At 29.8% G+C, this 13,889-nt stretch overlaps 1 protein-coding gene across 2 annotated transcripts in view; it reads left to right on the top strand.

Moving 5' to 3' along the window:
* Positions 1 to 13,889, top strand: part of LOC132918518 (potassium voltage-gated channel protein Shab) — a 51,442-nt gene that overhangs the window by 27,194 nt on the left and 10,359 nt on the right. Inside the window, exons 4-7 of one of the 2 annotated variants that reach the window (XM_060979777.1) lie at positions 4,269 to 5,115; positions 6,531 to 6,578; positions 7,522 to 7,694; positions 10,415 to 10,495. In XM_060979777.1, coding sequence (XP_060835760.1) covers positions 4,269 to 5,115; positions 6,531 to 6,578; positions 7,522 to 7,694; positions 10,415 to 10,495 — 1,149 coding nt within the window. The remainder of the gene's footprint in view (positions 1 to 4,268; positions 5,116 to 6,530; positions 6,579 to 7,521; positions 7,695 to 10,414; positions 10,496 to 13,889) is intronic. The other variant, XM_060979778.1, reaches the window with a different exon arrangement.

The raw sequence follows: 13,889 nt of genomic DNA on the forward strand, positions 1-13,889 counted from the left end.
TAAAAAAAAAAATTGTTTGCATAAATAATTAAACCAAAAAATTATTTCATTTGAAAATATGAAAATTATAGAAATCATAGATTGCATTATCATGTCGATGCTTTTAATGACTGCAGTCATATGGTGCATTTTTAATTTTAGTTATATCATTTTGGCTTTACTTCTGGACAAGAATAATAACAGTCTAAAAGTAATTGTATTAAATGATAATATTTACCTATAGATTACCTTCATCTTCTTGCTATCATTAAAATTATTGCCATGGTTAACGGTGTTACAATTAAAGAACCACATTAAAATGTAGTACCTCTAACTATAATATTATGCGTATGTAAAGTAGAATTGGTTTTTGTTTTAATACAATTTTAAGTCTCAGGTAATAAATACTATATTACAATATTTTTTTAAATAATTCTATGTGCGTTACCTATTTAAAATAATTATTTTCAAATTATAACATTTAATTTTAAAAAGTAATTCGTAAGTAATAATCAAATGACTATAGAATCGCTAACTATTCGCTTATATCATAAAGCTATTCATGTGTTAATGAGATATTTTTCTACTCCGTAAATTTTATAATTATTTCTATAGTACCTAACCATTTAGCATTTCAGCCCATTATTAAACGCGAGACTTGAAATTTGGAAGTATGCGAAAACCAATCTCCATTATATTACTTGTAAGATATAAAAATAGATTACAAACTATAATCTCGTAACCATTATTATTAAAAAAAAAAAATTAAAATTTTAAACACTCCATAAATGTTCCATTTTGCTTTTATGGTTATAAAGCTAACAAGGTACTTCGTTTTCAGTTATAACTAAAATAAACAATTTAATACTGGTCTACGTTAATTTATTTTAAACGCTGCTGCTTTCCATCGAAATCGCTTATATTTCTTCAGAAGCACGTAATACATTATGTATTTATTGCACTGCGCTTTAATGTTATGTAAACAATTAATTTAAAGCTATTTGTAAATAATACTAAGTTATATAGTACTTATACTAAATAGGAATTTTAAACTAAAAGATATTGTGTAACGATATATTATACTAAAAATGTATTTACTCCTACTGAAGGTAGTGAAGTATCTTGATTTCGATAAAAATAAAAACTTGGAAGTTGGTAGATACCTCATGAATATTAGTAATAACTAATAATGTATAATAATTTATATTATTCCATGTTTAGAATCTCTCTCAAAACATTTTTCGATTTTTTTAAATGTAGTAAATTATTCGAAAAAATATCTTAAATTAATAAAGTTTTACTTCAAAATATATTATTCATAAATAACATAATTTATCAAAAGTATGCCATTTTTTTTCTTCAGAATGTCAAGTTTTTGATTAAGACAATTTGATTAATTCTTTAACATAATAATATATGCGTGCGAGTTTTCAACGATACGGACGTGTAAAATAAAAATCAGATTTCCATTTCACAATCGGTGTATTTTTGTGCGACGAATAATACGAATTCGCGGTGCGTGCGTTGTAAAATACAATTGTTAGATAATAATTAAAATAAAAAATAATAATATATGTTTATCTATATAATATCATACTGTGTGCAATGCATAATTTATTATAATATATTTATATACATTAAACAGTGTACATATATAGGTGACATCGTTGTGGTATTATTATATTATATTACAGCGAAACACGAATCATGAAATCGAAACACGACAGGCGCGTGAGTCGTCGCACCCGCAGCGTTATATCGTACAATAATACATAGACTATATAGTATTTTATAAACACAACGGTAGGCTTTCCACCTTAAAACTATTAGTAATAGGTACATAATATATATAAATGTATATGTGTGTGTGTGAGATATATATATATATATATATAGGTAAATGAGTTTTAATTAAAATCAAACGAACCGCGAACCGTTCGTTAACAACTGACCAGTGTGAACTATATAGCTGGCACACGGCGCGCACGCACGCAAATCGCGAACCTACATATAATATACGAAACAGAATGCTGCTTATTATTATTACTATTATTATTACTATTACTATCGTTATCGTCGTTATCGATCCCGCGTATACCTACCGGAGCTCGAAAACGCCGCAGTGGCACGCGAACCTCACGAATGGTAGACGGAAGGATGCGATAAACCATATAATATATTATGTTATATACTAACGCGATACACACACACACACACACACCAATGTAACGTATATTTTATACCCATATAAGACCTTCATGTTAGCACAAATAGAGCATCATTTCTTTCTATTTTGGTATTTTTAGGTAGTGGTGGTGATGTTGGCAGGATATAGCCGGGATTTCATAATCCGCGATTGGGAAGGTTAGGGTAGAGGACGTCAGGAGAAAAAATGTGTCTGTTCCAGACATAATCGGCGAAGCGTATAAAGAGTGAAAAAATGTATGATCGATTCGAATTGAATTATCTACTCTTCCCGAAACTATCCCGTGGTGGATTCTTAAAGTCCATGTTTTCAAAAGCTCGGGATTTTTTTTCGAATTTTAAAAGGTCAGTGGCTATACAAACTTTTTTCATCAAGCGAATAGGTACCTCCAAGTTTGATGCGAATCGTGTACGGCAAATCATTTACTGTTTGTGTAAAAATAAAGGAAATATATACTTATTCGCAAGAAATTTGTCTCCCATAGTATTCCAATATGTTCAAAATCATCGCAAAATATTATTTGTTAATACGATATTTACAATAACCACATGTATGATGTGTATTCAAAAATTGTTAAAAATCGTGGTGTTCAAATAAAATGCACGATTTAAATACAGAAATGGGACGTACGATTTTTTTGAGTTTCTAAACTATTCGCTGCACGCCTAACAATATACGTATATGTGCAAAAATGTGGATATAGATAGGTAGACGATACACTTGACCTGACGACCTAAACCGACGTGCATCGCTTTGTTGAATGTAGTAACCGTTTTTGACCAAAGTCTTATACTTCCGTTTTTGGCTGATTTACTTTTTTGCCAAATTTAAATTTATAAAAGATAGATTCTACTTCTATCCAAAAATTTTCCTTTCCTTTTTCAGCCAAACCAAAAATTTTAATGTTTACTTTATGTTATACATATTATATAATATATTGTGTCTGTGGAAACAAGGTAGGTACACTTTATCACTCATTATTACCCTGTAAATATTTTTCAATTCTGATTGCGGGAAGTTAAACTGGACTAATGGATCATAAATTACTATGACTTACAATTTTTTTAACTCATGTATTTTTCGCATGTGCAACACTACTTCATTTCTTTTAATGGTAACCCCCATTTTGAATATCATTTTTGGATAAATTAATTTTGATCTTTCAATTTGTATTCTAAACCTAATACTGGCAAAATCAGAGCTAGGTATAATTTAAAAAAAAATTTAGGTATAAAATTTGATTAATTTTTTTAATCGTACGTATTTTTTCATTATACATTTATTATTTATAAATTTATAATATAATATTTGTAAATTAAATTGTAAATAAAAATGTATTGTATTTGTTAAAAAAAAATATAAATTTGTAATTTTATTTTCTAAAAATTCGTGTTTTTATAATAAGTTATGTAATTTCATAATGTATAATACTAAAATAAAATAATAATTCATAATTAGTAAATAATTTGATAAACAATAATAAATGTATAATGTACCTATCATATGGTGCTTAGAACGAAAAAATACGGATAACTAAAAAGAAAAATAATAAAATTTAGTACATTTATTTTTAAAAGTATACTTAGTTCTAATTATGCCAATTTGTTGATAGTTTAAAATTGCTTGAAAATAATTGATTAATTCGAAAATGATATTAAAAACGGGGGTTGTCGTTAAAATAAATGGAGTAGTGTAGCACATACTCAAAATACACGAGTTTAAAAAATTTGTATGTCCTAGTAATTTATGATCCATTGACTAGCTAAACGTCCCGCAATCAGGATTGAAAATAAGTGATAGGGTGTACCCTGTTTTCGCAGGCACGCGGTATATATATATATATAACCTAAAGTAATTTTTAAACTTTTTGGTTCGGTTGAAAAAGGAAGTACACGGTTTTGATCGAAAACGGTCTCATTCGTTGGACGACAGTAGCGTTTGCAGCGGTCAATAATACCGCAAATATTTATAGCAATATGGGTAGGACGAAACCGAAACAACAAAATAATATGTAGTACTAAGTGTTTACGTGAACGGACGTCTGACCGGAGCCGCACGCGGTTGTTTCTATGTGACCCCGCAGGTGATAGCCGTGATATCGATACTGTTCATCATTATGTCGACGGTGGCGCTGACGTTGAACACGATACCGTCGCTTCAAGTGGAGACGAAGGGTGTAATCCAGGACAATCCGGTTTTCGCCATGGTGGAGCTGGTGTGTATCACGTGGTTCACGCTCGAATACCTGCTCCGGTTCAGCGCGTCGCCCAACAAGTGGAAGTTTTTCAAAGGAGGCCTGAACGTGATCGATCTGCTGGCCATACTCCCGTACTTTGTGTCGCTCATACTGGTGGCCGAGACGGACAAGACGGACACACACCAGTTCGACGACGTGCGCCGCGTCATACAGATATTCCGCATCATGCGCATACTTCGCATACTCAAGTTGGCCCGGCACTCCACCGGCCTGCAGAGCCTCGGGTTCACGTTGCGCAACTCGTACAAGGAGCTGGGCCTGCTCATGTTGTTCCTGGCCATGGGCGTGCTGATATTCTCCAGCCTGGCGTACTTCGCCGAGAAGGAGGAGCCCAACACCAAGTTCCTGTCCATACCCGAGACGTTCTGGTGGGCCGGCATCACCATGACCACCGTCGGTTATGGCGACATATATCCGACCACGGCCCTGGGAAAGGTCATCGGCGGCGTCTGTTGTATCTGCGGCGTGCTGGTCATTGCGCTGCCCATTCCGATTATCGTCAACAATTTTGCCGAGTTCTATAAAAACCAAATGCGACGGGAGAAGGCGCTCAAGCGGCGTGAAGCGTTGGAGCGCGCCAAGCGCGAAGGAAGTATCGTGTCCTTCCACCACGTCAACCTCCGGGACGCGTTTGCAAAGAGCATGGACCTGATCGACGTGATCGTCGACAACGGTAAGTCTACGTCCCTGCTACTTGCCGCTGCTACCGCCGACATTCCTTGTTTTCACTCCTTGTCAGGCATGTATTGGTAAAAAATGATTTGAATAAACATCATATTTTTTCTAAAAAAATTATCTAGGAAATTAATAAAAAAAAATACTTGGTTTATTACTATTTAGTAACCTCAAATTTATTTTTATCCACCGTAGATATTTACACATCAGCTATATTTATGATTACGTGTATATTATGGTTCTCGAGTGGTGTGATGGTGATGTGGTGTCACGGGGAACCACAGAATTTAAAAAGAATAAATATAATATAAAACAAAATATTATACTCATTGCTCACAATTTACCGTATAAATTTATAAAATTAATTTAAAAAAAAAAAATTTTTTACGTATACGCATTTCTTTATAAATATTGTTCTAAATATACGCTTCGATATACCCCTGTTTGTTGATTCTATAGTCGTAAGTATAGTGAGATGATTTTTTTCATCCACTTTCGTTCAACAGCAACCCTCGTTTTTCTATACATCTCTGAATCACATGCTTAACGTATTCATTGTTTATAAACATTTTAAGTTCCGGGAGAATGGTGAGATTACACTCCTTTACTCTTTGTTGCACTGTTCCGAAAAGTTCATATAAACAACAATCAACTCTTAGTCGGATATTTATCACTCCTGCATAGAATGCATTTCATTTTCTGAAACTCTCACTTACTGTTATAGTTCGATTTAAAAGAGAAAAATATAATTAATAACCAAACGAATAATAATTTGTTTTCTATGCGATGTATCATATTACTTTGCCGTGTTAAAATTTCCATTAATATGATAAAACGTAGAAAAAGATTCTCAATACGAAAAAAAATCACTCCGGTATATACCATATAATATATTAATATATGTGTTATATTCAACGGGGGATCCCATAAGATTATATAATATTTGACCGTTACCAATTTTGTAACGCAAAATTGTAATAATCCTCTACATATATATTTTTAAGCCTATAATATTTTATATGAGATATGTCACAAAATCCTGTTGCCCCTGTCCTATCACACGATCCCTGTCCTGCAATCGTTGTTACTACAGCTGGTACACAATATATTATTGTCATTTATAATTATTGTATACATGCACGGCCTTCTTATGTACTTTCTGTGTAAGTACCAGCTACTAAATACGCACCATTCGATGTCGTGTAATCGTTTATAATATTATATAATATATGCATCATCCATGCGACTGTTTCTATATCATATAATATAATATTATGGAAACGCACAGACATCTATAATAATCGATCTATCATAATTCTTAATAGTATGATATTATATTACTGGTATAAGAAAATAATATATATTTATGCACCGCATATGAAACACGTGTAAATAACTCAAGTTGATTTTCAGAGAGCGACATCCCGAAGCTGTCCAAGCAGAATTCGCTAAGATCGCACGGTAAGTTCGTTTTGTTTTTGTAAGTACGTTAAATATTTTATAGTTGACTTCGCGGCTCGCTGTCTGAAGTGACGATTGCAACGATTCGGCAATGTCGTTAATTTTATTTAGGTACGCGTTTATCTCTCGCATTGAGCAATAAAAGAGTCAAATTTTCAACCAGGAGAAACTATTGTATTCATTTATAGACATTTTAGTTAGGTAAATGATAAATCATACGACCAGCCGAGGAATATGTATATACAGTAGAACCTCATTAATTCGGACCTCATTAGTCCGGACTTCGCTTAATCCGGACAGCCATTTATAATACGTAAATTACGCTAGTTTATGTCATAGATTAAAATAAACGAGAAAACGAATTCTAAAAATATCCTATATGTATTATGTATCATGTATTTTTAGGTTAAATATTGTAAGACATACATATGTATTTATATTTAGTTTGAATAATAAATTAATATCCAATATATTTTTTTTTTAATTTATAATTTACGATTTTTGGTTATTTTGTTTAATCCGGACTTTCAATAATTCGGATAACTTAGAGCCCCATATAGTCCGGATTATAGAGGTTCTACTGTATTAGATAACGGAGACACGGAGTTTTGATAATGCATATTATTAGTTCTATTCTTGAATGTCGTAATTTACTTTTTAGTTCAGTGTAGAAAAATAGTGCAAATTCATATAATTATGATAAATTACGTTAAATGAAAAATAATATTATTCACTAGTCACTGACATTATTGACCAAATATATAGACGATTGTGGTTAAAAAACAGAATAAGCTATTTATTCACCATAGATTTTTGTTGTTTATGCTCTTGATGCGACTTCAACGCCTGTACGAAAATCGTCACTATATACAAATCGTATTCGCTGTGTTTCAACATTCATATGTTAGTGTGTATATATTATGTGCAATGTGTGTTCAAACAGTGGGCAGCAATTATTCGCAGTACGACGGGACGAGTAGTGGCAGCGAGACGGTCCCGTTGAACCCGGCACCAGCGCGGGGTGCCGCGACCGCCAAACCGGAACACCAGACACTATTGGACATCGACAATCCAGAACAAAATGCCAATTCGTTCGGGAAACCTTTCGAAAGCTCGGTGAGTACACGCCCTTGCGAATCGTACGCCACTACAGGTGCCTTACTGTGGTTGTATACTGAGCCACTACTGGAAATTAAAAATTTCAGTTTTCTGCGCAACGATAATATTATTATAACGTAACGAAACATTATACAGAGTGTATTAGTAGAAAATTATTACTGTAATTCTGCTATCACGCTAAAATATTATAATATCAAATTCTTTTTTAAAATTCTCTTTACCTACGAGTTACAATTTCACAAATTTCATACTGCACTACCTACGATATATATATTATCGTGCAATATCGCTGAAACACGATTATTATTGCCCTTTCTATAGAGCAGTAAATTTATAAAAATTTAAACGAAATAACAACTGCAAACTTTTTGACGCTTCGGTAAAATGCCTTATTTACGCGTTCTAGTGGACACGCTATTTTGAATCAAAGTGTGTGCATGTTTAATAAATAAAATCCCATGACTATAAATAATTTATTTGGGGAATATAAGAAATCAGCCACTTATACTTTTCTGTCTTCATATACTTACACCATCGCGTACCGTTTCAATATTTCCTGTGATTTTACGATACAAAGCAATAAATTAATAAAAAATATTTCAGTACTTACTCACATTCAACAAAACTACTGATTTTTGAAACCACAATTATATCCACTAGCTTTCGGTGTGACCGGATTTAAGAATTTCAATAGCTCCACTGTTCAAACTTTACGAGTACCTTATCGTGTTATCCACTTGAATGCTCTTAATAATTTTTTAAGTAAGACGATTAAAATTTAAGGATAAAAGAAAATGACAGTCACTTTACTTGGAAGATTATGATGTGGTTTACTGTCTATTATTATTTTTTCACTCGAATTCCTTTGGGTATACCGACAACGGCGACAACTTTAGATTATTTATATTCTCATGACTTATAAGTTGATAATAATTTATATTTATATTTTGTTCTACAAAACTCAATATTTCAACAACCTACACACATTAAATTTTGTATTTTATTTCATTATCCTGACAACTCAATGATTTCGTTAATAATTATTTATCGTTTATATTTTCTTTAAATTCCACTTTAAATATTTTTATTAACATATATTTCAATGACTTGCAAAATAAAACCTAATTCTCCTAATAAAATTATTTTATATGATTTTTTATGACTTGTATATATTACTAAATTATTTATACCACTTTTTGAATCTTTTAATATGGTTTTTATTTGTTTTGGTTCAATTTATATTTTTAGTTTACCAAACTACGTTAATTTAAGATTGAATAGCCAAAATAACAAACGATTTGTTGAATATTTTCAACTTACCCAGACCAAAAAAGCTTTATCTTGAATCATTGATTTAAAAAAAAAATTTTCAGAAGGTAAACAAAATCCACCAAATCAAAAAAAATTGATATGATAAATAAACTACTGCATTTAAATGAGATAATTGGAGTAAAATATTCACCAAATAAAATAAACTATTTTTTTCGCTAATCCATGCTAATTGGTTAAAAACATATTATACTTTTCTAATTGATCTAAAATGATCCAAAAATAAAATAATTTTATTCTGCTTTATAACGTAACATTTTACGGTACAAAATAACCGATAAACCAACTTGCATGTTTTCAATATATTAAAAAGGTACATAAACACTAAACATATATTAAATTCGTTCATTTATATAATAGTGTTTATTTTTTGAGAAATACATTCAATGCATTATTTTATAAATAGATATAGGTACAAATACTTGTTAAAAAATACTTACATTAATCAACAGCATGAAGTTCCTTAAAGTCCTTTCACTGAAATATTTTACTTTAATGAAAAGTAAAAACAATACTATAAAATAACCAATCTAACAAGATTTGGTTAATTTCAATGTAACTGATTTTTCAAGAAATTTACTTTATAAAAATATTATTTTTTTTCGTATTGATAATAACATTATATGATCAATTAATTTGGAAATAAATAACAATAAAAAAAAAGAGTATGAACTGATATAACTACCTAATTAGTTAGAAATAATATAAAGATTTCATAATAATTAATTTTTTTTAAATACTAATTAACTTTATATTGAAAATAATATAAATAGTGATCAAAATATATGCAAACTGAGTGTTGTTAAAATTCAATATTAATATTAATATTCATGTATTATTAATACATAAATTCATGTAATAGGAATAGAATAGTTCACTCAAATAGAATAATTTCTCTTATGACAAACACTACAAAAACAAATCGACAAATTTAAATAAACCATTAAATTTAGGAACTGTATTGTTTATTATTATTTTAACATCGTATTGAATCAAGTTTCTTTGATAAATTATTGCACGAAAAAGACTTAAAAGGGTACAAACGCAAGAGTAATCTAAGAATTCCTTCAAATATGACCTGTGATTTGTTGAAACTCTGTTTAATATTTATTCTGTATTCCCTAATGAATGCTAATCTCCATATGTACCAATATACGTAGTTATATGAGTGTGTTCCTGAGCTTTGATTTGCTCATTAAAATAAAAATGAGATTAAAATTTTAATCCTTTTAAGTCATAAAAAATGAAAAAATGATGTCATATGGTTCTAAATGTACAAAGAAAATAACCTTTTTACGCTTACTGCAGACCTATTTAGTTTTTGTTTGGTTTTTGCGTGGTTTTTTTTTTATGAATGTTTGTTTTGTTTTGTTTTGTTTTTCTTTTAGGGGAATATGACCGTGAGTTGTTTTAACGAAAAATTAGACGAAAATTTCAATGAGTTCGAATGTTGCTCTTGTAGACAAAAGGTACCATGAAAGTTGTTTAAATGACAAGTTATTTTAGTGATACATTTTATTTCTAATATCAAAAGTCTAACCAAAAGTAGACTTCATATATTTATATAGTTGCAAGTAGAATTTAAAAAAAAACTGTCCTTAGTTTTGATTACATACTATATAATGTATCGACTAGTCACTAGATATATACGCGTTATAGCTTATATAAATAAATATAATTCCACATTTTTCGAGTAACAATGTTTGCATATAATATAAAGAAAATAATGTTGGATAAAAAAAAATCATGATTTTTACTTTTTTAATCATTATTTAAACCAATATTTACCGAAAAACTAATTATTTTGAATAACAACATTTTAATAATATTCTGTATAATATTCTAATACAAAATAAATACATTTCATTGTTTGTCACTTAAGAAAAAATTCTAGTGAAATATTAAATAAAACAGAGTAACTATAAGCTATAGTATTTTTATAACTATTATGATATTATATAATAAATAGTATTATATATAATATATTGTCTATTATTATTATACAGTTATTAACAGCTGATACTGTAGTATGACATAGATTATAATATAGATGCCGTAGTTGGCGATGAAGATGATTCGCATTGTGTAGATATAGTAGTGTATGAACTAGATACAATGTAAATCACAGACAAAGATAAAAAAAATTATAATCTGACACAAAAGTGTGCGAGAGGGTTTTAAATTTAATAACACGTCATATCTATCGTCTCGTGGATCAAACTAATGAAAAACATTACCACTTTTTTAATATGGAAATAACATGATTGTCGTATACGTTATAGAAATTGTTCATACAATCTATTATTCTGGCGTTAAATCATATAATTATTAATCAATTATTTTAATATTATATTGCACTAATATTGTACAACGATTCTACAACATAATATTACACCGAAGTCCGTGTCTTGAGAGAGATGAATTTTTGGTTTGAGATACACCGTAGTCTTTGATAATGGCGATGTAAAGGGTTATCCACTATTTCCGTCTTTGTCTTCAACGAAAACTTTGAACACGCTGAACCCCCGATATCTATTGACCAAATTTCCACTAACCCTGTATATATTAACAATAACACGAAAAATACCTCTAAATAATTGAGTACCCTTTTTTTATCGATTCAATAAAATCTTATACACGTTTGCATACCTTGTTTGAGGCATACCGGTACCAACCAGAACTGTTCTGTCCTTACTACACGGTTGTAAGCTCTGCAACACTTTTCGTTTACCCATCCTGTTGACCTAGATTATTAACGCGAAACAAATAACGTATTATAATACATGCAATATGCGATAATAATCATGTGTACATGAACTACAATGGATAATAATACTAAAATTATGTACGTGTTATTATATAAAATTACGTTTTGCACGAGATTCCTGTTTTCGTCGTTTAGATCCATTTAAACTTTTTGAGGACAAAAAAAAATCACGGTGACGTGTGTAAAATAAATAAACCGAAATACCTAAATTCAGTTACAAATAAAACACGTTTACGAATGAGAATACGATATTATTTTTGACACAGAGATAACGATTATCAAGAAGTTCGTACAATATATTGCAACTCGTCATCGTTGCATATTATTTTAAATGATGACACAACAACCATAGAGCATAGGCTTTATAATATTACATTTTTTTGTTTATTTGTATATGCCTAAACAATATGACCCTGTTTGGAGAAAATATTATTTTAAAACTGTATTATTATTTATTAATTCATTCTATGAAAATTGGAATATTTCAGTCCATTAAATTACGTACTATATCTTCATTATTGAAATAACAAAACCGGTGATGGCATACCACCGCAAAAATCACTGCCACAACCACTAGCTATATACCAATTATATAAATACAATTAAAAAATACTAACATTAATAAATAAAGTTTCGAATTTGAATAAGACCAACTATTATTATTTAAGTGGTAAAAATATTAAGTGTAACGATGTAGAAAATATTCAGTTTTTGCTAATTTACATCCCTAGTTCTCGCGTTTTATTCTATTGTATGGTTGAATTAATATTTTTAGATAAACAATAAAAATCTGCTAGGGCTATCCTAGTATAATATTATTAATATTGTTTAAATATTTTTTTCAAAACCAAGTTTATTGACATAGTTTGACCTCCAACCCTAGCGAAGACATGTCCGGATAATTAAACATCTATTTCAGTATAGTATTAATATCTTGAGTTTTATAATATGTAAAATTTAAAATGTCTAGGTTTACCTTTCTATTTAAGATATTTTCTTTTTCTAAGGGAGATTTCGCAAATATAAAAAAAATTAAAATAGCTTTCCCCAATATAGTAAGGTTTAAATATAATTTCAAGTGCTTTTAAAATTATTTGCAGAATTCTATAGTACACTCGTTGGACATTAATTATTATAACGAACAATATATTACACCTAGGTACATTAACATTACAATAGGTAGTCAATATATTTTCATTGCTATAATTCTCGTACATGAACCACACGCCACTCTAAATAGTTGGTACAAATCTTGCATCGTACTTGAATAATTAACATAGTACTAAATCGATAAATCCACGACGCATGATGTCCACCGCTGTTTATTCGGGTGCAACGACTCCATGTTTTTTTGAGTTATTTTGGTAAACCAGCCACCGTGGCGCCAAAGCAGAGCGCTCTTCGTTAATCGTTTATCTAATTAAAAATTAATTTTGCACTCTGCACAAAATGCGTCTTATTATGAATTATGATTAATCCACGTGTAATTCAATTTAACATATTACTTAAATATTATCTGAAACAGTATAACGTTTATTAATGTATGAGTCATGAGTCATATCGATGGCGTGTCAATATATTATATTGGTAGGTACCTACTGCACAACAGCCATGACTCATAGCTCATAAACATGATTTTTGAATCGAATAATTTGGTATTTATATTTGATTTATATAATATATAAATACATATTTATATTATGACATTACATAGCTCCCCGCGAAACAAGAAAACTCGATCGAATTATGTTCCAAACTTAAACGTAAATATATTGAATTTAAATGTTGGTTGTAGGTATTAAATACTTACCGTCCTTCCAAATTTTCTTGAAAAATGAATTAAATAGTACTTGCCGTAGGTAACCAAATTAAATTTAACCACTAAAATGTGTTAATTTAATTTTGCTAAATTTAATTCTCGATACGAAACTTTGGATCTATAAATATAAAGAAAATTATATTATAATATTACAATGCAATCACTTATTATTTGATAAAATAAACACAGAATTAAGTAACCATTTGTGATGTTAATCGTCTTTTAAAATAACTTAATCAATAAAAAGTCCGTAGATAATAATCTAAACATTTTTATA

Source organism: Rhopalosiphum padi, chromosome 1 (assembly GCF_020882245.1).
Source record: "Rhopalosiphum padi isolate XX-2018 chromosome 1, ASM2088224v1, whole genome shotgun sequence".
Lineage (NCBI taxonomy): Eukaryota > Metazoa > Arthropoda > Insecta > Hemiptera > Aphididae > Rhopalosiphum > Rhopalosiphum padi.